The sequence below is a fragment of the Sinocyclocheilus grahami genome, unplaced genomic scaffold, assembly GCF_001515645.1.
Source record: "Sinocyclocheilus grahami isolate Dianchi unplaced genomic scaffold, SAMN03320097.WGS_v1.1 scaffold398.1, whole genome shotgun sequence".
NCBI classification, from domain to species: Eukaryota; Metazoa; Chordata; class Actinopteri; order Cypriniformes; family Cyprinidae; genus Sinocyclocheilus; species Sinocyclocheilus grahami.
In genome coordinates, this window is record NW_015505577.1 from 1,183,454 (window position 1) to 1,208,328 (window position 24,875).

Sequence of the window (24,875 nt, forward strand, 5' to 3'; positions counted from 1 at the left end):
GGGGGGGGGGGGGGGGGTGTTGTCGGGTCTGCAGACCTGGAGCAGGCAGAGCTATGGCCCAGGCAGTTTTATGCCCCTGTTGTTCCTGATGCGCCCAGTAGGGGGAAGCTGTACAGTATGAGCTATACGAACAGACAAGTCTAGAAACGACACGAATACGAGGTATGTTAAATAATCGCAAAAGTTATTATTGTTCAGCAATCCTGCAATTTTGCAACATTTATAATTACATGTCAATTAATTTCAATATGTCAATAGATAGGTCTATGTAATTCATATCGAGAGACCATTTCAGTCTCTCTTATTGTAGAATTAAACGTATCGATGGTCAGGTAGATGCAAGTAGAAACATTTGCATGTATGCTATTTGTTTTCTTTGTTTAAAGGACTTACACTTTTGTGTATGTGCTAGATATTTTGATTATTTCTTGCAGAATGGAAATGCCTGCATGAAACTCATCTATGAAGAGGCTCAAGTGCATGTATAAATCTTTTTCACATTATATTACATCAGCGGTTTGTAGTTTTTTAAAAGACTAGAAAGTTTCTTCATTTCATATATGAATGGCAAGTGGTAGTCTGCTTAATTTTTCCTTTTACTCTCACAGGGCAAAGACATATACACTGCCAACATGCATGTTGTTGCCACGTGACAAAAAACAGTAAAAATCCCCTAGCCTACTTTCCAGTGAGTACTGAATGCATAAATCATACTATTCAACATCTACTGTAAATCAGATGTAAAATAAAAAGTGTTCTTTATTGGTGTTATGTGTTTTTTAGGATATTGCTGACACGAAGGATGCCCTTGTGTTCCCTGCTGGGACACAAGCTGCTGGCCCAGACCATTATCTGTTATATGTAAGATTTTACATGGTGTAGCTCATAGGAATATAATAATTATTTAACTTTGTGGGAGGGAGGGAACGGGAGGGAGTGTTCTTTCATGCTGGTTTTACATAGAGGTGATTTTACGCCAATATCATAAGGCAAAGATAATGCAACATAACACTTTCTATACTCCCTAGCCACAACCATTGCTTATGCATCCCTATAGGTACTGAAGCCACTCTTTAGAGAGATCCTCCTACTAAACTCCCTGTATAGTTATCAAAGTCTGGTTTTGGAGATGACAAGTACAGGGACATCTTTAGGTTCACAGCTAAGAGACGATTGCCACGTTCCTATGGCATATAATGTAGACAGTACGCCCTCACTGTGCTGGACACGCCATTCAATTTCCCTCAGGTGAGCTTTTCTATTTTCCTCCTTAAAACGTTGTTATAAAGTTGTTGTACTTTGTTGGTCATTGAGTTCTAACAATAAGAATTGAATACTAATCCTGTAACATTTCAATTTCTGTTAGATTTACATTCCTGCAATCAGGGAGTGTCTATGGTATCTATGTCTAATTGACCGGTTTGAGACAGAGGGGTATGTGTACTAGGTTCTGTAAATCTCAGTTTAGCGTTTTATTCTTGAAGCTCCTTCCTTGCCAATGGAGGCATCACAGCACAGATGAAAAAAGCAATAAACCATCAGCATAGCCATAAGGTACCAATCATACCATGTCATTGTTTTTCATAATCACCTCATGGCAGTACTCACATTTCTATTCTTCATAACCTACATTCAAACTATTTAAATGAAATTAAAACATTTTAATTATCAATCTACCTGTTAATTGTGATTAACTAGAGTTATCCTATTGGTGGTCAGCAGATTAGATTTTTTTATCACTTTTGAAAGGCAAGGCAGTGGCCAAAATAATTCAAAGTGGCTTTACACTTTTCCAAGCTTTCCACCAAGACAGCGCCTGTGCCTGTATACATTGAAGATCAGGAGCAGATTTAAGCAATTTACTCTCACCTGACTTCCATTCTGGACAGTACACCCACAGTGACGAGATCAAATTCATTATGGATGTCCTTTTTCCAGAGGTAGGTCTTATGTGTTAGCTGTGCTCTGCATGATGTCAGATTTACATTGTTTTTAATGTCAAATAGTTTATCCATAATATGAGACCATTGCTCTAAAAATAATTGTTTTTGTGGTTAATATAAAAGAGACACTTTTGTAGTAAAAAGCTAAACATGCGAAATGATACTTGGCTATTTGGCGTGTGATCCCAATTCCTTTTCTGGTAGTCCATTATCTGTGCCCTCGCTTTTGAAGAAAAACAGTCCATCCTGGAGGCTGAGGAGAAATTTCTGCAAGGACCTGTCATTTAGATAAGGTATTGTAAGGATCCTATAAAAGGAAAACATGGTCAAACATGGCATCCTGCCATTATTCATAAAAAAAAAAAAAAATTCTACAATTATCCAAATGTAGCTTTTTTTTATCATCGAGTGGAAGCATTTTGACAGGAGGACTGAACAACAATTAAAGAAGAGCGGCAAGAGAGTCATCAACGGGAGTCATCCCAGTTCATGTTTTTAATAGGGTTGTGACCGTGACGAAAGTTTCCCACCGGTTAATCGACATGTGACAACACCGGTAATACCGTTATCACCGCGGGGGCATTCCCTCTTTTCCTTTCCTTTAGCTTGTAAAAGCGGTGTGCGCATTTTACTTTCACTTTCAAATAGCGTCAATTCGGCGTAAAGCAATTTTTCGTTTTTAGTTCGGTTGAATTTTCCCTCTTTTCCTTCGCTTTTAAATAGCATAAAAGCGGTGTGCGCATTTTACTTTCACTTTCAAATAGCGTCAATTCGGCGTAAAGCAATTTTTCGTTTTTAGTTCGGTTGAATTTTCCCTCTTTTCCTTCGCTTTTAAATAGCATAAAAGCGGTGTGCGCATTTCACTTTCACTTTCAAATTAGCGGCAATTCGGAGTAAAGCAATTATTCGTTTGAATTTTCCCTCTTTTCCTCGCTTTCCTTCACTTTTAAATAGCTTAAAAGCGCCATGCGCATTTTACTTTCACTTTCGAATTAGCGGCAATTCGGCATCAATTGCTTGAATGCAACAACAAAAATACAATGTCAAACTCACTTTAGCGTTTATATAAAACATAGAACTTTTATTAACAAAACAAATAAAAATACACCAAGCTATAGGGCAGGCTATGCCTAATATAAAATAACAAATAACTTACATAAAGTTTAAATAGGTATACAAAACTGGAAATAAGTAAACATGTATAATATATAACCAAATAAATAAGAAACGTAGAACGTTTATCAGCAAAACGAGTAAGAAAGCTTGGAGGCACGGCATACACCTTGATGCCAAATAAAATAAATAAATGACACAAAGTCAACAATGTGGAACCAATTAAATAAGAAACGAATGTTTAAAAAAACCTTCTAAAATCAGATAAAAGGCAAAAGTCAACAGGCTTTTCAAAATCCAAAATATTGCCAAACAGGCGCTTTTGCATTTCATTTCGAAACTAAATCATCCGCGATCGTCTTATCTGTCTCACCACACTCTTCTTGTCAGTCAGCTCGACTCACTCTCCTCACTGGATAAGTGAAATCTGATCTGTGATGCGACTGTCGTTCAGCATGCTGCATTGAGCAGCCGCATTCTGTTTTTAATTGTAGTGTCTGTTCTTTAACTGAACGAAATGATTTTTATCAAATCATTAAAATTCAAAACGACGGTGGGGGTCGGTGACGCGGTAGGCAAGTGGCGTAACCGGTGTTGTGTCTTAACACCGGTATCACCGTCAGCACAGTCTATCGCAGCAAGCCTAGTTTTTAATAGCCTAAATGGTGTTAATAAATAATATAGGTGTACACAAAAAAGTTTTTTTTTTTTCTTCTTAGATGGCTAAATGGCCCTTGGAATTTTAGAAAGGGGTGAATTGTTTGTCTTCATAAAATGCTATGTAGGACACTGTTCTGTAGCTGTACAACCAATAGTGAATACTAAAGCAGTTATTTCATTGAGGGTCCTTATGATTACACTATGTCTGATGGGCTAAATATGGTTAATATCTGAATGCAACTTTATATATAAATTCACAACAACATATATATCACTCAATCTCCTGTATATACGAAAACCTACAGTGAATATAATTAAGCTAAAGTAGATCATGTATCATTACACTGTCCATTTGTTTTGAAAAATGTAAATCATTACATTGTCCATTTGAATTTTTAAATTCACTAATTTAATGTGTAATGTTAATAAATGTGTATTATTAATTTATCAAAAACACTAATTCAATTGTCTTCTGTAGGCTATGAATGTAGACAAACATCTTTATATTAGTATATTAGTAGTTTAATATCAGAAAATATTTTAATCTGTAGTGCAGATTGTTACAATGTCTATCTGATATCTTAATGTAACATTTATATTTCAATTTAAAATATAATAATTAAAAAACACTCAATTAGTCAATGTCTATGGACGGGGCAGTTATTAATGTGCAAGTTTAGATTTAATGATTTCGCAATATATCCTCCTCCCCCTACTGGACACATCAGGAACAACGGGTCTAAAACTGCCTCGGCCATTTATCTGCCTGCTCCAGGTCTGCAGCCTCCCCATATAGATCCTAACAACGTAATCCTTCTTTAACATTTTTAACATGTGTTTTACCTGTGTATGTGGCTTCTTTGAACCCATAGGCAAGAGCGCCGGCTCCGATGAGCAGTTTCACACCCAGCCCAGCCCCTCGCGGGCCAGACCCCATCCTGCTGACAATCTGCCTCAGCTGCTGCAACAAACCCTGAGACAGACAAACACGTAAATTGAAACTTTTTGAGTATGTATTAAAATCGTAATTTAAATTTGAGTGACGTTGTCTGATATCGAGACAGCATATCTCATATTCTACATGCTTGATCCACCTACTAATACACGGGCACAGTGTTTAAAAAGACTAAGAATGAAAATGCAATGACATAGCAGTGAGAACTGTGTTCATATATACTTTAAAGCTGATCTCAAGACAGATTTTTGGAGTAGCCTACAAAATTATATGAAAATAGCTCATTTTTTTAAAGGGCTCTTAAAAAATGTTATTAAAGGGGTCATATGATGCGATTTCAATTTTTCCTTTCTCTTTGGAGTGTTACAAGCTCTTGGTGCATTAAGAAGATCTGTAAAGTTGCAAAGACTAAAGTCTCAAATCCAAAGAGATATTCTTTATAAAAGTTCAGAGTCAGCCACACCTACCTAAAACGGCTCGTTATAACACGCCCCCACATATCTACCTCACTATGTGGGAAGATTTGCATAACGCCACCCAAATGTTCACACAAAGAAAGAAGGCGGAACTTTTATTCTCGCTGTAGTATTGTTATTCGTCACATCCGCCGGGCACGCCGTTCTCGACTCCGCCGCCTCAGCTCACTCTATCCCGGCATCAGCACACGCTAAGCCGGGGCTTCGGCTCACGCTATCCTGGCCTCAGTGCACGCTAGGCCGGGACTTCAGCTCACACTAGCCCGGTCTCAGCTCACTCTATCCCGGCCTCAGCGCACGCTAAGCCGGGGCTCAGTAGAGTAGCACTTGTTGTTTGTCCTTTCTCCGATCACAAATGCAGACAGAGTTTTATGTTTACGTGGTGCGATGCAATGCAACGCAACACGTAAAAAGACAGTATAAGTCATTATAATCAGTAATTATGTCCCCACTGGATGCAACAAATGCCTTGTTTGTAATGGGTTTTAATGTTGTCTCGTCTCTCCGGCCGGGATATGGCATCAACAGTATGTGAGGGGCGTAACATTTCCGTCTCACGCTTGAGGTATTTGGCCAATCACAACACATTGGATAGCTGGCCAATCACAGCACACCTCGCTTTTTCAGACCGATGAGCTTTGTAAAAATCGACGCGTTTCAAAAAGGTGGGGCATAGAGGAGAAACAATAATGTACAGTATGTGGAAAATAATGTGTTTTTTTAACTTTAAACCGCATAAACATTTCATTACACCAAATACACAAAATAATGTTCTTTTTAGCAGCATCATATGACCCCTTTAATGATATTTGTGCAAGATGCCAGTAGCTTGCTGGAAATACTCCAGTGAATAAATTAATCAATTCAAGTCAGGGGTGTAGCCAGTGGATGGGCCCGCGGCCACTATGATAAATAGTCCCCTCCAGTTTATTATACAAATATAATATTTGTTAAATAATTGTTGTTTAATATATTTAACACAATTACAAAACTATTAAAATATCTCAAATACAAAAATAAATAAAATGTGTTTTGCATAATTCTTAATGAGTTTGATTGACCAATTAGGTGTTATCTAGGCTGTCTCAGGAATAGATATGTATAGGTAGATGCCTCATTTGACAGCTCCAAACACGTAGATGTGTCCACCATCTTGCAATGGTCAACTTGACATCATTCACCCGAAATGCAAACACAAGTCTTCGGATGGAAGATGCTCATTTTATCGCTTGTTTCCTACTGATGCGGAGACTCTGGATTCGTACCATAAGGTAAACTCATATTACGATTAGGCTTATTCCATGTAAACGCCACATTTATGGGCTTTACATGGTCAAGGTAAAAGTAAAACTTTAATTATGCATAGTGCTTAAAGCCACATTAAAATAAAATAGTTAGAAAGCTGAAAGATTGAGGATTTTCTATAAGCAAGGATAAAATAACATTAATATTAAACATAACACAAAAAAATTATAAGCTGAAATGTGGTACTTTATTAACTAAAATAAATGTAATCTTACCATATCCAAAAACTTGCTCACTCTGCTGTTATTTAATAGATTAAATGCACTAGAATTTTATTGAATACTATGTGGAGACACGTTTTTTAAATTAAAATATTCATATTAATCAAGGATTTATTGACTCTTAAGGCACTTTATTTCGAAATGTACAGCAATACATGATTTCATGTGCTTACATTCAATTTAGCTTAATTTCATTTATTCACTACTTATTATTTATTATTAATGTTTCATTTCAGTTTGGCTCTAGTTTTGTAATTATTCCAGTTTTTATTTGAAAAATAAAATTCATCCACAGAGTAAATCCTTTTCACTGAACATGTTTCTAAAAATATGTTCGAAATAGTTCGGAAGAATGGAGGTGGTGACGTTGAAGGCAAGCGACTGTGGTGTAGTTTATTTAAAGCCTAAGTTTAGCTTTTTAGTTCTGGTATTTAGGCTACAAAATTCATAAAAGTTATATTATTTTGTGAATATTATCTTGATGGACAAAACATATATAAGTATCATGAACTATGGTTGAACACAGAGCTTATTTTTTGCGATAATCCAAAAGCCTATGGAAAAATCCTATTGGGTTTTTGTCGAGTGAACCAGTGTGATGCTAACAGCCGATTGGCCTACAAAGTGACGTCATAGATCTACCACGCTATCGGCGGAAGTGAGAGACTAAGTTTTGAATGCTTATATCTTCTAAATGCGAATTTAGTTATTGTTTTGTTGCACACTAGCTTATTGATAACCTTAAGGCCCCTATATACTTCAAGCGAAATCGAAGAACGAACTGACGTGACTTCATTTTGAACAAAATTCAGGCAAACCGAAGTTTGTTTTGTGTTTGTTTTGGGAGTTCGAAACAGCTTGCCAAAGCCAAACTTTCCGGAACAGTTTGTTCCGGCTGCAAAACACCTTCGTACTACCATTGGTCCGTGACGATGATTATGTCATAGGAAGTGTGCGCTGAGGCTCCGCCTTCTTTCACGCGGAACTCTTCTCTTGGTACATTTCATCTGTCGAGTCCTTGGAAGTGAGATATCTGCACAGTGGAGAGCTGCTTTATAGTAGCAAATTAAGTTTTGCTTTTAATGAAATGAGACACTGACACTGTTTATCATGTTTAATACTGCTGAATAACTCATCAGTTTAAATTATATTAAGCCTTAAAGTTCTGCATAATTAAGGGCGTGGCCACTTGAGTGACAGGTGGATTGCCGCTGCTGTCACCACCGTCAAGCTAGGTGGGCGTGGCTTCAACAACCAGCTCCCGCCTCTTTGCCCATTTTCGATTATCCGGGAGTGACGCATGGTGACGCGCAGCCAAGATGGCGACAACCGGCTCCGCCCACTTTGGGCTTCAAAAAAGCTCTTCAGAATTCAACGGGTGACGTCACGGACACTACGTCCATGTTTTTATACAGTCTATGGCTGTGAAGCAGCTCTTCCGAATTACCTTTTTTGTTTCATTTCGAAGCTTAAGTTGCATACGGTTTTCTTTAGTTTTAATTTGCCTAACTATCGATCTGACCCAGTAGACGCCATAATCCCACTCTGTCTCTCTCCCGTCCCGCGTTCCAGTTTTTTATTTATTTATTTTTTAAATGGTGGGTGTTTACGCAGTTGGCTAGAGCAGTGCTGATTGGGGAAAACGGAGGTGCGCTCACTCTTGCCCAGGGCAAGTAAGACTGCAGCTCAAGGCTGGCAGTCATGCATATGCTCTGGAACAGAGTAATATCGCGTTCACATCGCAGGCTTTGCGATTAGGAAATCGCAACGTCTCAAATCGTGATTTCGATTCTATTTCGATTTATCACACAGCCCTAATAGGTAGATGCCTCATTCGACAGCTCCAAGCACGTCCGCCATCTTTAACGGTCAACTTAACGTCATTCACCATAATAATCAATGAATATTCGAAGACGCCTCAATCCTGCACAGCGGTTTTCAAGTGGCAGTCTATGGAGCCATGGAATAAAAGAATTTAAAAAAAAAGGTAAATTTGATTTTATATTTCAAAATTCTGACTTTATTCTCGCAATTCTAATAAGGAAAAACAACTCATCATTCTCTCTTTTCCCCTCAGATTTGACAAACTCACTATTTTTGAGTTAAGTCAAGTTATAAAGTCCGAATTAGGAGATATAAACTTGCATTTGCAAGAAAAAAAGTCAGAATTGAGAGACAAAATAAATGTTACAGTGGGGCAAAAAAGTATTTAGTCAGCCACCAATTGTTTCTATAAAAATTATTTGCATTCCGATCTTGACATCAAAAGGCACAAAAAAATTTTTTTTTTCTTTTATTCCATGGATTTTACCCATTTATCTCCACTTGTTCCCAGTGTTTTTCTGCAACCACTATGCCCGCGCAGCTGCAAGTGATGTAACTGTGACGTCTACTCTAAATGGGTCTATAGAAACAGTCAGCATTCTGGAGATGTGCGCTCAAGCGCATGCCATTGCCTGGTCTAGCCTGAAAATTACGCTTTTTTGACAACTATTTGAGCAAAAGAAACAACATTTATGAGACAGTTGTTGTCAGATATCATTGGTGATTTCAAATCTGAAATTTAATCGTAAGCTTGGCGAACAATTTGATGTTTCCCCATTCAAAGAGATAGGAGCTGCACTTGCATGCCCGAGAGGCATTTCAAAGATGGCAGCTGAGTGAAATGACTTGTCTTAAAGTCACTTTGGTTGGAACAAGCTGGCGTTTGAACTTTTCTACATAAATTTCATCGATTTTTAAGCTCTACATTAGGCCTGTTGCAATAATCAATATCGACTTACAATATATGTACATGACCTCAATAATTTTTGGTGACACAATATATATATGTCACCTTGTTTTGTGCATTCCACTTGCTCCGGAGCCTTTTGCAGCTTCTCGTACATAATGTGTGTGTGTGTGTGTGTGTGTGTGTGGTTACATGCCACTTGTGAAAACACATGAGAGTAACATGAACATATCAGGAGGTGGCAGTAGAGAACACTAAATGTTAGACATGTACAGTGAACAAAAATCTTTTTCTACATCATACAGTGGAGTTTCCTTCTGTCTGTTAATCTGTGTTGAATCTTATGAAAACATCTCCAACCCTAAACCTGACCCTAAACTAATTAGATCAGGGATTTTCAAATCTGTCCTGGGGGCTCCCCAGGGCTCCCACATTTTGCATGTCTCCCTCATCCAACACACCTGGATAAACTCATCAGCTCATTAGTAAAGACCCCAAGATCTGAATTGGGTGTCAGTTAAGGGAGACATGCAAAATTTGCAGTTTGAAAGGACAGTGCAGGACAGGTTTGAAATCTCTTGCTCACAAGCTTTGTGAAATTCATCTTGGAGAACATTTGTACTACAATTGTACAAAATACAAAACAACTACAGCTTGGTTATGCATAGGTGACATATTAGCCTCTTCTCATGCTTTTTACATAGCATCATAGCTGAGTAGACAGTTTAATTGCTTGGAAATGCTGGAACATTTAAAGCTGCAGTCCGTAAGTTTTGCCTCTTTGTTGCCATCTCTGTTTGAAAACCTGGAATTGCAGCTGTGTGCAATTATCTAGCTTGCGTGGGTTGTGAGTCGGCACGGCACCAGCGCGGATGAATCTAATGTTCTGAAGAGTATGTGTGGCAGTCAGTCACTGCACCGGTGTGGATATTTATTGTACTTCGCAATCACAGATTCTAGCCTACGTCTTGGAATATGACCCAAATAAGAATGTTCACCGTATATTGCCATCTGAACAAGTAAAGCTGGGCTCACACTACAGGATTTTTGGCTGGATTTTGCTGTTGCAGACAGATTTCCACAGTCTGCGACAAAACCCCCAGATCGTGACCAAATCGGTGCTCGTTGCGTTCGCCGAAGCTCGTTAAGTATGAGCAGGTCAGCAACGTGATCCGAACCTGTCTCGGGCTATCACAGACGCTACGATATTTTCAAACCTGTTTGATATTATCGCCACGTGATCTCATAATGTGAGCGACACAATGACATGGTGGAACTAATCTAGTCAATCACAGTGCAGATGGTATAAACACTCTTATCATGTATCTTTATGAACAGAAACGAAAAGCCAAAAATTAATCAAATCGACTATCTAGAAATAAATTGACTAAAAATATCAAAAATTGTATCTGGTGTCTGAATAATTTTTGGTTTGACTGTTGATTCATTCATGTTAAATTGTGAGTCATGTGAGTGATTTTCTTTCTTTCATTTTCTTGGATTAACATTAAGGACACCGACAGCAGATAGTAAATTAGGTGCGGTCACTTTAAGAGACAATGCATCCATTATAATGATACACACATCCGATTTCTTTCTCCACTGTTTACTTTCACTTAAGATATAACCGACAGTTTTTTCTAGGATACTCTCCAAGACGGGTATTTTGTCATAAGTTTGTAGCCTATGTATTTATCGGTACAAGAGCAAGAAGAGGCCAATTTTGGTGTTCAAGCGATTTGAGACGCGTCTCTCTGCGTGCGCACAGCACACCGCGCGGGGGTGGTGAATTGGGCTCTTTCACATCTTTTTCTGTTGAGGACGCGAAGGAGTACTCGGTTCGGTGTTGCTGTCCGTGAGACACGGCTCTTTGCGTGGGCACCGAACACCGCGCGCGAGTATTCAGTTGAGTTTTTCCTCGTCTCGTGTTTGAATGCTTTAAACTCTTTTGAATGTTTAAATTGGGTTATATGATGTTGCTAAAAAGAACATTATTTTGTGTATTTGTTTTATTTATCTGTTGAGGACGCGAAGGAGTACTCGGTTCGGTGTTGCTGTCCGTGAGACACGGCTCTTTGCGTGGGCACCGAACACCGCGCGCGAGTATTCAGTTGAGTTTTTCCTCGTCTCGTGTTTGAATGCTTTAAACTCTTTTGAATGTTTAAATTGGGTTATATGATGTTACTAAAAAGAACATTATTTTGTGTATTTGTTTTATTTAAAATGTGTTTATGCGGTTTAAGGTTAAAAAACACATTATTCCCCACATACACATGTGCCCCGCCTTTCTGAAACGCGTCGATTTTTACAAAGCTCATCGGTCTGAAAAGCGAGGTGTGCTCTGATTGGCCATCTATCCAGTGTGTTGTGATTGGCCGAATACCTCAAGCGTGTGACGGAAATGTTATGCCCCTTACCATATTGTGATGCCCTGTCCCGGTCCCGGAGCGACGAGACAAAAACATTAAAACCCATTATGATGAGGCATTTGTTGCATCCAGTGGGGACATAATTATGGATTATAATGACTTATACTGTCTTTTTACCACTGATTTATAGTCATGTCCTCTTTTGGAAGGCCAAACTAAGTATTTTCGCTTTCACAACGGAACACACAGCGGCGGTGGCAGCAACAATAAAGTTATGCCTTCTTTCTTTGCGTGAACATTTGGGCGGCGTTATGCAAATCTTCCCACATCGTGACATAGACATGTGGGGGCATGTGTTAAAATGAGGCGTTTTAGGAGGGCGTGGACCAGTCTTAACTTTTATAAAGAATATCTCTTTGGGTTTGAGACTTTGGTCTTTGCAACTTTAGGAATCTTATCTATTCACAAACAGCTTGTAACACTCCAAAGAGAAAGGAAAACTTGAAATCGCAAGTGAGTCAAATAAAAAGAAGAGCCAATAAGGTCAACTAGCACTTCAAATAATCATGTCAGTGTGATTTTATAGTTCTATAAGGGTCAATGTGTGAAAAAAAATTTCACTCAACAGATTTGTTCAACAAAATGACTAATTCAGAAAGTAAGAACAACTACTGTGCACTAATGCTACTTTGTTTCTGTATTTTCAATAGGGGAACAGAAATATCCAAATAACTGTTCATGTTTAAATGTAAGATTTTAACACCTTGTTTATTGAATGGTTTTATATCGCGCTCTCAGTTGTGCTTTAGTACTTAAAGGGGTCATATGATGCGATTTCATGTTTTCCTTTGTCTTTGGAGTGTTAAAAGCTGTTTGTGCATACAGAAGATCTGTAAAGTCACAAAGATTAAAGTCTCAAACCCTATTCTTTATAAAAGTGAACGCTCACCCACGCCTTCCTAAAACGCCTCGTTCAAACATGCCCCCACATACCTACGTCACTGTGTGGGAAGATTTGCATAACACCGCCCAAATGTATACGCAAAGAAAGAAGGCGTATAACTTTTATTCTCGCTGTAGTATTGTTGCCGCTGTGGAGACACATTGTTTGTTTCGTTGCGAAAGCCAAACTACATTGTTTGGCCTTCCAAAAGAGGACACAACTAGTAATCAGTGGTTAAGTTTTGTTTACAACACTTTTCCAGAACAGTACAACCCAAATAATCAGATGTGTGCAGCGCATTTTACAGAGGAAAATTTCCTGAACCTGGTAAGGGCGTACCATTTACGTCACACGCTTGAGGTATTCGGCCAATCACAACGCAATAGATAGCTGGACAATCAGAGCACTACACGCTTTTCAGAACGATGAGCTTTGTAAAAATCGACGTGTTTCAGAAAGGCGAGAGGAGCAACAATAATTTACAGTGTGTGGAAAATTATGTTTTTTTTTTTTACTTAAAACCACGTAAACGCATTGCATTACACCAAATACACAAAAGAATGTTCTTTTTAGCAACATATGACCCCTTTAATGAAAGCATGGCTATAATTACCTGTGGCCTACAGCCAAATCAAAAACTGTAATATTCGGAAGAAGAACACTGCTTGTATATAATTACATGACTGGCTTGGCTTGTCATATGCTTTTATGAATGAGTACTCTAGAAAAAAATTTACATTTCAATTTGAAAACACACTCAAAAAGATGTTCATTAATTTAGGTGACAGAGGCTCCATGCATATAATCCTTTCATTTCCAGCTTCAGTCTTGACTGACACAAGGAGAACATAAGGACATCTGTGCCAAGAGCACCGCGAGTTCAACTTTTGACTTTGATGATACATTTTCTTGTTTGGGATGGAGACATCAGAGTATTTTGTGAAAAAGCAGAAGATCTTAGGGTCAATTAGCATATTAATGTCTGATATGGAGATTTGTGGGCTAAGTTTAACTTAGCCTAAACTGATTTTTGTATGATGGATGGTTAAAGAGAGAGGTCTGTTTAAATACGTGACTCTCACAAGCAAGCGGGTTCATTTAAAAAAACCTTGTAAAATGACTCTTGAAAAGATAGCTTTGTCACGACAGAGATGAATTCAGTGAGGTTCACCAATTGCGAGTGTGCACTCTGAACAAAGCCAGAAATTTGTTTAGTAAGCCTGGCATTTTTGAACTAAATGTAAAAGCAAATATATCACGTCAAATAGTGCTGAATATCTTGATGTGTTGTAATGACCTGTAATCTATATATTTGTTAGAGAAAACAAATACATAAAACAATATTAAGTTTACACATTTTGCATTTGATATGTTTTATAATTTGCATAATATGCAGTGATCTGCATATGTTGCCTGATATGCAATAATTTAATTTGCATACTCCTTAATATACAATCTTTTGCATATTCTTAATAATGTGATAATATTTTACATATAATTTGTACAACGTCATTGTCTGTGTGTGAAATGCAAATTGTAGAAGCATTTAAATATGAATTTTCGAAGCATTACTGTGTATTAGTCTGGTAGGATATTCATTGGAAATATATTTGCAATTGTTTCTGGCATTTTAAATCTAACTTACCATGCACTGTGTACTTCTGCATGTAATCACCCTTCTTGCCATATATACATTTCCATTTCTTTTTTTTCTGGACTAGTGGACTATAAATGCAGAATGTACTATTTAAAATGCTGGGATTACTTCACAAAACAATCACAGCTAACACCTATGAGCATGAATATTCATATTTTCACATTGCTCCAAGTCAAGTCTTTCCTATGATGCGTAGAGACTTGAAAGTCTTCAGGATGAAAAACTAAAGCAGCTGTAGGGACTGAAGAGGGTAAGATACTGGAGAAAATGAGAAGAATGTGATGAACAGATGAGGTGGACTGGAAGCAGGTGAATGGAAAACAACAATGAGCAGAATATGCAAGAGCTGCAATGAAAAATTAATAAAGGCATATCCATCGATAATTATGAACATTCTTTTCATGTCCTTCAAAGATGACCTTCAGGATGGACAGAATATTGGATAAAATGTTCAAAGAGGAGTTCCAGAATTCCCACTGCTAATATTAGGGCACACATGAGTAGCCACTGTGAGGTTAAATCAGCCAGCACATTAAACAGCAGAATGACTGACCTGAACTGCTCAGTCGGTGAAGTGAAATGTGAGCCAAAATAAAAGAACCAAAGACTTAAACTACTTCAGTCTGTGTGCATTGAATTTATTTAATACACGAGTGTCACAATTTGAGTTGAATTACTGAAATAAATGAACTTTTCCACGACATTCTAATTTAATGAGATGCACCTGTATATATCGAAATTATATATTGGATCTATGTAGCTAAATATGTTTAACACTGTAAAATGTTACCAATATCATTAGATTAACATAGCATATGTCCTCTTATCACTCACCAATATAAAGTAAATTATAAAAGTGTAGAGAAGTGTACTGACGCCCTCCGGCAGCAGCAGCAGCAGCACATCTTGAGTGTTGATGTTATTCGTGGGAGGTGGCATCTGCTCAATGAGGCGTGACCGTGCTCAAATGGGCTGGGACTCGAACATTTCCACTAAGGAGTGGAATAACCCGAGGAAAAAGGAGGAAGATCACACTGCTTTAGCTGTATCACGCAGTGAACCCACTACCTCGAAGCTCACGGCATAATATGAACGTCAGGAACTTGGATGCACGGTCTCGTGAAAGGTCCTGTAAGAGGAATCCTCACGTGGACGTGAGATCTCAGTACCCGAGACTCAGGGATAGCTCCTCTCCTCTTTCTCCTCCTCATTGACTGTTTACAGTAGTGGTGTACCAACACACACGCCAGTGTTTTCAGCACTTGGACTGAACATGTACCAGGGACATTCACAGGTAAGCTCGCGTGCTTCTTTCATTTATTATTGGCCAACGGCGCGTGAAGCATCTCATTTACCGATATGTGCGCATAAGAGAATCAGAATCAGAATCAGAATCAGAAAGAGCTTTATTGCCAAGTATGTTTGCACATACAAGGAATTTGTTATAGTGTCACAAGCTTCCAGTAGCCTACACGGAGACGACAACACACAGATAAATATAAACCACAAAAAAAGAATGAATTGTATGTACAGGTGTGCTATAGATAGATAGAATAGGAATAAAATAAAGTTGTAGGGATGTACTAGGATTTAGGGTGATAAATAATCACCATCCTTAAATTGAGGAGTTTCTACTGTTCTCACACTGGTCAAATCTCACTCGTTAAGCTGTATTTTAGCATGTGGCCACTGGGCAAAACACATTTCACGACATAAGCATGAACTGCACGAGGAGGACGTTAAGTCTGAAGAAAAAAAGAATGTTTCAATTCAAGGCATTATTTTGTCCTATTTAAACGCCTAACTGTCTGAACACTGTGTTCTGCTTGTATTTGTCCAATGCATTGAATAAGCACACCGTTGTTTTAAATGGCCTCGAAATAAGTTCCCTGTGAAAAAGATTACTTTTGAAAACTTTCCTACTATACGGTAAAATGCACTTCCCTACCATAATCTAATTATTATAATTATATGCTGTATCCTCAGTGTTTCATTATGTAAATACCAAGATGTGTTTGTAAAGACTTTTTAAAATCAGTAGTTACATTTGCATTAACCAGTAAACAGCTTGTGTGTATTTATGTGTTCAGGTCTAAGTACACACATGCCATTTATATCATAACAAAGTGTGTCTTAACATGTGTCAGCTCAGCATTTTGAAGAACTTTAATGTGTTTAAAATGCATTTATTTCCTTTTTCCTTTAAAAATAAGACTTTTCGACAATTAAAAATGGATGAAACTTGAATGAGCATTGATGTCATGACCCCTGCATGACTGCTGGCTCAACATCCGTGCTTTGCACTTGGAAGGAATTTGACCTTCATAGAGTCAGATGAACTTAGATATTGCCTGCTGCCATTCACATGACTGATGATGCTGTGCTTGCACTTCAGGGAACTGCCATCAAGTGTGGTTTGCTTCCTATGGAATGCCAATCCTGCCATAATTAGAAATAAATAAATAAATGTAAAAAAGCAAAAATAAATAAATATATATATAAATAAAGAAATATACATAGAAAAGTAAAAAAGCAAAAATAAATAATTATTTATAATTTTATTTCCTTATGTATTTTTTTTCCACATTTATTCATTTTTTATTTATTTTATTTATACATTTATTTATTTCCACTTTTATTTATTTTCACATTTATGTATTTATTACTATTAAATTATTATTATTTAGTACAAGAATTGTAGCCTACATGACGCGCGCCTGTTGATAGTGTGGGATGAATGACTTAGATGGGCAATATGGCCAAAATCTTATATCATGGGTTATTATTTCAGTTCCACATGGGGGGTTGTTTCGGAAGCGAGCAATCTGTGATCGTGTGCATTTGCTGAAACTCACGAAAGCGTGCAATCGTTTTCTTATGTGCGCTCTTTTTTTAGGTTTCACTTTCAACGCATACAACGCATGTTTCCAAGATTCGGAATAGAAGGAGGCATCAGTTACTGTAGAAGATTTGTCGCCTTGCGCCACTTCCCGTGTGGACAGGCACCAGATCAACGTTTATTGGATGTCATGTCTGTGTATACTGGTGTCCCTGTCAGAAAAAGAGAATAAAAAATTAAATCACAAACATTTCCAATTAATGACTACATAATTTCATTTAAGTATGAAAACACTCCACTCTTTATGCCACATCTTACAATAAATTATCTCCACCACTTGAACTTACCCTTTTAAAGGCCATAACTGCCAGAAGTAAGGTGTAAGAAAATACAAAAAAAGGTAATAATCTTTATACAACAAACATAACAAAACCATAATAATAATAAAAAAAAATTTGAAATGTTAAATACACATTTCAGTGTTTCCTCCAGCTGTGGTGGCAGGAATATTTCCCATGGACCACGCCCCCTCCTCACCCAAGAATCACGTGTGCAAAATATCAGGTGGTGAAAAAATTTTTGTTCAGTGAAAAAAATTCAGGTCTGAACGGGTCACGACTGTACTTCTTGAGGGGCCCTTTATCCACCATAACTACAGCCTACATTCACAAGTTGTCAGCCTTTTATTTTGGAGGATATATAAACAGCATTACCAAAACATCAACAACTTATAGGTCTGTCATATAAAATACATAAAATATCATGAACTACACATAGTCCGACATATTTCACACTGATATATAAAAACGTGTAGCATTAAATTGTACATAACGTTGGTTAAATGCATTATGAACTAACATTAAGTAAGGAACAGAGTTATGGGGCCGGGGCGCTGTTTGTAAAATAAAATGTGTAAGAAAAACTGGTCAAATTCTGTCAGATTTGACTAAAATACATTTAGCGAGATTTACCTTATAAGCTTTACTGGGTTAAAAACAATTTATTTATATTTATTTATAGCCCAGCATAATGGGTTGATTCATTTGTACTATAATACTAGCTTTTCTCTTTCTTTTTTTTTTACTTCATACATTAAATAATGTTTACAGATGAACTTAAATCCTCTAAACTTCTGTAAAATACTCCACACAACCACTGGTTTGCATGATAACTTCCTTTAATTTACAGCAGTCCTCGTTTTTAATACGTAGGCTATACATTTTGCCTATATTTAAACTAGTTTAAAAAACATTAGAAGTAAAAAATTAAACATTAAACAGAAGTCATTTTGTTTATTTAAGCTTCAGGCTTTTCCATCACACGACACTCTTTTAGGTGATTCAGGTGGCGGTATTTCATTGTGTTAATAAAGGAGCCTTTTATTCAATCTATTCGTCAAAATGCTTCATTCATTAATTCAGGAATAAAATCAAGTGGCTGTCTATAATAATTGGTCATTGAATTGTTGTCTATAATGATTCATTCAGGAATGATACACCACTCTATGCGCCTACTGCGAGTCAGTCAGTCACACAACGGTTCTGTGACTTTGGTTTAGTTGGCAGAGAAAATAAAAATATTGTATGCCATCAGTTAGCTGGCCAATACTCAATATTAATTAAATAAACTCAGCTTATTGTCTAAAACTACCTTTGTTCACATAAATTAATAGTGGTCTGCGCTTGTCTACAATACATTCTCCCCGCGCTGCAGTGCGCAGCTTTGCCACAAAGATTTTAATAGGTGGTTATAATAAAACAGGCGGTGTGCCAAAGATGTAGGCTAGTAGGTAGTTGTGAGTGCAGGTGCGAAGTAAATTAATATTTATGAGATAAACTAATATTTCACTGGTAGGTTGCAGAGTTTATGCTAACACAAAAGAAAGCTGTCTAGGCTCTGCCTCGGTATGGTTTGTGTCAAGCCATTCGTTAATCTGGGTGTTTGATGAAGAGAAAGAAATAAAATGTAATAGAAATAAACACGTTAAGAATCCAAGAAGGACTCTTATTATGTTTTTAGGACTATTATTATGTTGTATTGGTTGACCAATCAGCGGAGAGGAGTGTTTCATTCCTGCCCACATGTAAAGATCGAATATTCAAGGTGTTTTATTCATTTTCTGTTCCTGAACATAAAAACAAAAAAATGAAGCCGAATTCTTGATTTTTCGTTATGTTTGAACAAATGAAAAACGAAAAATGTGCCATTTTTTCATTTTTCAGATTTCAATATTAAATTAAAAAACTAATTATACGAAGGTACACAATCGGTCCGTGTAACCCTTTGCAGTTCTTTGTTCAATTCGCACCATCAAAATGAACCAAATGAAAAGTTGGCTTCAAACTTTAATTTTCAATTTTTTTGGAGCAATTTACAAACGGATAATTGGCTCTCATTTTAATTTTAAATTTTTTCAAGTTTGGATTGTTGCGCCCGAATCAGATTTTGAACTAACTTAAAAAAATTACTCATTATTCTGATTTTCCACTTCTCTGTTTTGCGCTCCCGGTTGGACCGTACCAGTGGCGGAGCGGGGGGTGGGGATGTGGATGTATTCACCCAGAGCGCTGACTGTAGGTCAGGGGCGTAGAGTCTTGTATGCAGGGTATGCATGTGCATATGGACCCGGGCATGTTGTGGGCCTGCTGAGCCGAGGGAGAACCTTTAATTGAAATGAGGGAATGAATAGAGCCCTGCACGGGCCCGGCCCTTCCGAAAACTTATCAGAATATTCTCGGCCTGAGTCTGATGCTTGTATGTTCAATGCATGGCTTGTGTGTTTCACTAGCTCCGTTCCCATGGACACCTTTTGTTTGAACTAATTCTGGATATTTCCAGCCTAGTGTGATTAATCCATATCTAAAGCCGTGTCTGCACCAAGAGAACCCATTATAATCAAGGTGTCACTGCTCAAAGCTTTCCCCTTGCCTACTCTGGCTCGATTGCTATTCCTGAGGTAAAACACGCCCTCTCATTACTCTACGGACAAAGAAATTTATAAATAAATAAATGTGAAAATAAATAAATGTGAAAATAAATAAAAGTGGAAATAAATAATTAAAGAAAGAAATACGTAAATAAATACATAAATGTGAAAATAAATAAAAGTGGAAATAAAGAAATGTATAAATAAAAAAACATTTAAAAAAAAAATGTGGGAAAAAAATACATAAACAAGGAAATACAATTATAAATAATTATTAAATTTTGCTTTTTTACTTTTCTCTGTATATTTATTTTAGATTTTTTTACGTTTCTTTGTACATTTATTTATTTATTTCTAATTATGGCAGGATTGGCATTCCATAGCTTCCGAGTCTTCAAGATAAATGTGTCTTCTGTCTCAGCAAGCTGTAAATCTGAGTAGTATGGTATTAGACCACAGGTTTGTGTCACATTTCTCATGATCAGAGAAATCAAAGGAAAATACGTGTTTGCGATTACTGTTTTAAGTTGTGTATTGTATGTTTGCAAGTAATTTGCTGCATCATGATTTGTGGCTGCTTATTTTCCTCATCAGTTGCTGTCTGGTACCTTAGATGTGCAGTACGATTAACAGTTGTGATGTTTTTAAATGTTTTTAAATTTCAAGTTGTGTTTAAAGGGGTCATGAATTGAGAAATCAAAATTTCCTTGATGTTTTGACATGTAAGAGGTCATTGTACTATTAAAATGTCCTCTAAGTTTCAGAGCTCAAAACTTCCTTGTTAGTCCAAAGACAACCAGAACTAAATGTACGGTACTAAAGTACTGGGACGATTTTGCGTGAACTATTTCCCAGTACTATTTACAGGGTTGCATTCGCACCGACAGTGTGTACTAAGAAGTGACGTAAGCCGGTCGACAGCGACGTCATTTGTGCGCGGTGTTCAACAACAGAAACGAAGAACTACGTTAACAACAGGAGGATAGAGGACGCTGTAATCGGTGCTGTGTGTTTGTTGTCTCGCGGGTTTCACAATAATGGACATGGAAAGTCGACGTAAACGTAAAGCGATTGAAAGAACGGAAAGGAGGACTAAGAATCTCCAACGACAACTGGCAGTGCTACATTTGCTACAAGTGCCTGCACTTCAGCATCCGTCCATCTATCGCTGTTCTCCATACTTGCGAAATAAGTTGACACAATGTTTACAATATGTTTACACAGCATTTTAAATCATGGCGGGTGAGGGCGTTTTCGTACGCGTTTGGCCAATCAATGTCTACTTACGTCACGATTAGTACCAGTTGTGCTGGTTAGACCCTGCTCCGTAGTAGGAGCTAATTTGGTTCTCGAAAAAGGCAGTCCGGTACTAAAATCACTCCCAGTTCTGGCGGTGCGAACACGCCGAAAAGTGGGTAGTTCCACAATTAGTTCTGGTACTATGAAAAGGTCCGAAAGGCCCTATTGAAACCAAGCTCAGAAAACGACTTGTTTCAGATTTTGCCACTTTATGACGTAATAGTGCAGCAAAACGAAAGCCCACCTCTGCAAAATCAGATCAACGCCTACTTCTACATCATCACGTCTGTGGCCCTGCCCACTGGAGCGTTAGTGAGATGAAGAGAGAAGAGCAATATCAGTGATTTCTGTATGTAGTGATTCATGTACAGTCAGATGTTCTTTGTCTCAAAATAATTTATTGCTGTTTATGCGTCAGTAAATCAAGCCAGTGATTAACTATATGTTGTTTCTCCTAGTGGCATGAAAATAATCTGTTATTTAAATTGTGATTAAATTATATACAGAAAGCGATCAAAGAATGCGAGTTTATAATCAATGGCGCTGTCTACACTGCACAATTAATCTTATTTACATCTTGTTTGCACTGTTAGTTACGATGAAAGCATTCATAAAAGTGCAAAGCACGAGACAAGATCACTGCTTTCATGCGCTCAACAGTTTTTAATCTGCTACAATGAACCTTTCATGCGACTGGCGTAGATCTAAATATAATGCTATAATCAACACTTTTCACGGTTAGTTAATCTCAACAGCTGTAATAGTAAAAATGTAGTGAAAGTTTTCGAGAACTCCATGTGTAATACTTATTTCGTATGTCAGCAACGGGTATTTCCACTGAAGTCTCACAGCAGACACGCCCCTTCCATCAGAGCGTTCAAATCAGAGGGCTCAAATCAGGGTATAGAAAATGCCCATTTATTTCAAAATTCTAACAATTTCTGATGTAAAAAGCATAGTAACATTATAAGTGCACGTCAAGAAACATGTAATAATTAAAAAATGCAGTTCATGACCCCTTTAAAGGCTCAAATGGTGCTAGTTTATGAATGTTACACAAGCTTCCCACAGATCTCTGCCACTCACAGCACTGCATGCCCTGCATGACACAGAGAGTAACTACTGAAATAATGAGGAACTTTCAATTTTCTTAAATTCTCCGATGAGAGAATGCATTTGAGAGGGGGCCCTTATGCCCACCTGAAACTCTTGTGATATTGTTGCTATCGATTTTCAACTGTCTCAATGTGCATCAGTACATCCCTACATTTCATTCTAACAAGAAACTATATGCCCATAACTGAAGGTTGAGAGCTGTAGTTCCAGTCACTCTGTTTGCAGTGCTATTTGCGAATATTCCTTGGAATTATGGGAAACAACTGAATGTTGGTAACAATGGAATAGTCGATTATAGTTGACTAACAATACACATCCCAGAATAGCACAAATTAATAAAAAAAAAAAAAGAATGCTGAAAAAAATGCTTAACAGTAACTTTAATACATCATTCTTGGCACATATATTATCTGTTTGCAGCCTTTTGATAATTGTCTTGTTCATGTATCGTCTCCACAGAGTATCTCAAAAGAAACCAATTATTTATTGCTACAAAACCCAATTAAGCCCCAATGAAAGGAGCCATAGTTAATGAAAGAACATATTGTACTTTTTAATAATTTATTTTAAAAGTTCTTGATTTGCACCTGACAATTTTACCCTGAGAAGGAATAAAAATGAATATTATGTTATGAATGAATAGTTTAACCTAAGCAAAATAGCTTGCATGAAAAAAGGACTAAAAATTACAATGGGTCAACACACTTGATATAAACTCAAGGCTGAAAATAAACACATTGTAGTTTTTAAAATGAGGGTCGTTGCCTTGGAGAAAATGGATCTCAAGCAATAATGTAGAAGGAAAAAAAACGATTGGGACTTTATGATGATAAGACAGCAGGAGCACTTATTGTACCATTTAACAGTGATGTGACACAGCTATTCTTTTACACAACAAGCCACATCAAATCCACTGGAAATGTAGAGAGACTGATTGATGGATGGTTAATAGCCTTCCGGATCAGTGTGGTGTCAATTGGAACATTAGAAATGAGATGACTGCTTGTGAAAGTCAATGAAAGTTGAAATGTACCATAAAACATTGATCAACAGATATTGCACACTCATTTAGCTCACAATGTTCCAGTAACCTGAGATGATTTAAAATGGTCAGCAATAGTGAGCTCTATAGATAGAGCACTATCGGATGGCTTATCTTAAATTATGCTGAACTTTCAATGTAAGATAATGGATTAGTCCCATTCGTATCACAGTATACTTAAATGTTACTGAATCCAGGGAGAACTGAAGGCAGGACACATACAGTATGCTTGCTCACTATGGAATTCATTCTCTCTTGCCTTCACAAAGTGGGTCAGATGTGAACTCTAAGGCAGGTTACTCTTCAGTGCAGCTTAAACTGCTAATCACTTAAAGCATCTGGATTTGGCTGATGACACTGCAGCTGTTGTGCCACTTTTTCTGAACCGGATAACACGCCACAGACCATCTGACACAGCATCCGCGGAGGATGGCATGCATATTCCTTGGTGAAAATAGGTGCAAATGCAGAGGATTATTGTAAATTTAAAAAAGCACAGTGCAAATAGCACAGGGTTTTTCTCTTTGACCTATAAGCATGGCACACGGATTAAACTCGCATCTTGTTCAGCCTTCAGAGAATGTCTATTGCCTCATGGTTTGCGTAAATATGCTCTAGCCAAACATTTTCCTCTTGTCACTGTGACAATTGCATAGATACATATAAAACTGGGGCTTTTGTCTAGCTTTGAGAAGAGTGTTGGTTGCTGAAGGTATGATTAATGCTAATAAGCCTCTGGTGGGCTGCAGCAGAGCCGACACTGACCTCGTATATGAGCAAAGATTGATGCAGCCTTAGGATGCTTAATTCTCCAAGGTATTGCTTGGAAGAGTTTCAAGGTAGCATTTTTTGTTCTTACCAGAAGCTGTGATCTTTGCTTAATATGTGTGCAATAAACTAGAAGTTTGGAGTTATGTTTTTCTTCCAGCTATAAAGAAATCACAAGTTTAGCATGTAGGTGTAAAGCCTGTTTAATATTGAATGAATCATAAGTTTGATAAAGGAGAAGTTATATATACCCAATGGCCTGAAGAAAATGTGTGTTCATTCAAAGAAAAGGTTTTCCTATGAATTAATTAGTAGAACAGTCCATTTCTCCTGTGCATTTGTACCCCTTGTTTCTGGAGAAAGCAGCTGAGAGCCGGCTCGCATTCCACAAGGTTGTAAATGTATCGGGTTACCATGAAACCAGGGTCTTGTTCGGCGTCCTGGGGTGTTACAAAGTATTTGTGAAATCTAGCTAACAAAATATATATTGTGTGTTGGAGTGGTCCAGACGC

At 37.5% G+C, this 24,875-nt stretch overlaps 2 protein-coding genes across 5 annotated transcripts in view; one reads left to right on the top strand and one right to left on the bottom strand.

Moving 5' to 3' along the window:
- The window catches only part of LOC107550446 (prohibitin-2-like), an 8,069-nt gene extending 3,385 nt beyond the window's left edge, over window positions 1-4,684 (bottom strand). Inside the window, exons 1-2 of one of the 2 annotated variants that reach the window (XM_016231725.1) lie at window positions 4,560-4,640; window positions 1,870-2,220 (exon numbers count right to left, since the gene is read on the bottom strand). In XM_016231725.1, the coding sequence (XP_016087211.1) occupies window positions 1,870-1,918 (49 nt within the window). In that variant the 5' untranslated portion in view covers window positions 1,919-2,220; window positions 4,560-4,640. Of the gene's footprint in view, window positions 1-1,869; window positions 2,221-4,559 lie in introns of both variants that reach the window. The other variant, XM_016231724.1, reaches the window with a different exon arrangement.
- A 10,704-nt stretch (window positions 4,685-15,388) lies between these two features.
- LOC107550448 (PEX5-related protein-like) overlaps window positions 15,389-24,875 on the top strand; it is an 81,112-nt gene continuing 71,625 nt past the window's right edge. For all 3 annotated transcript variants that reach the window (XM_016231726.1, XM_016231727.1, XM_016231728.1), the window contains exon 1: window positions 15,389-15,667. In XM_016231726.1, coding sequence (XP_016087212.1) covers window positions 15,647-15,667 — 21 coding nt within the window. In that variant the 5' untranslated portion in view covers window positions 15,389-15,646. The remainder of the gene's footprint in view (window positions 15,668-24,875) is intronic.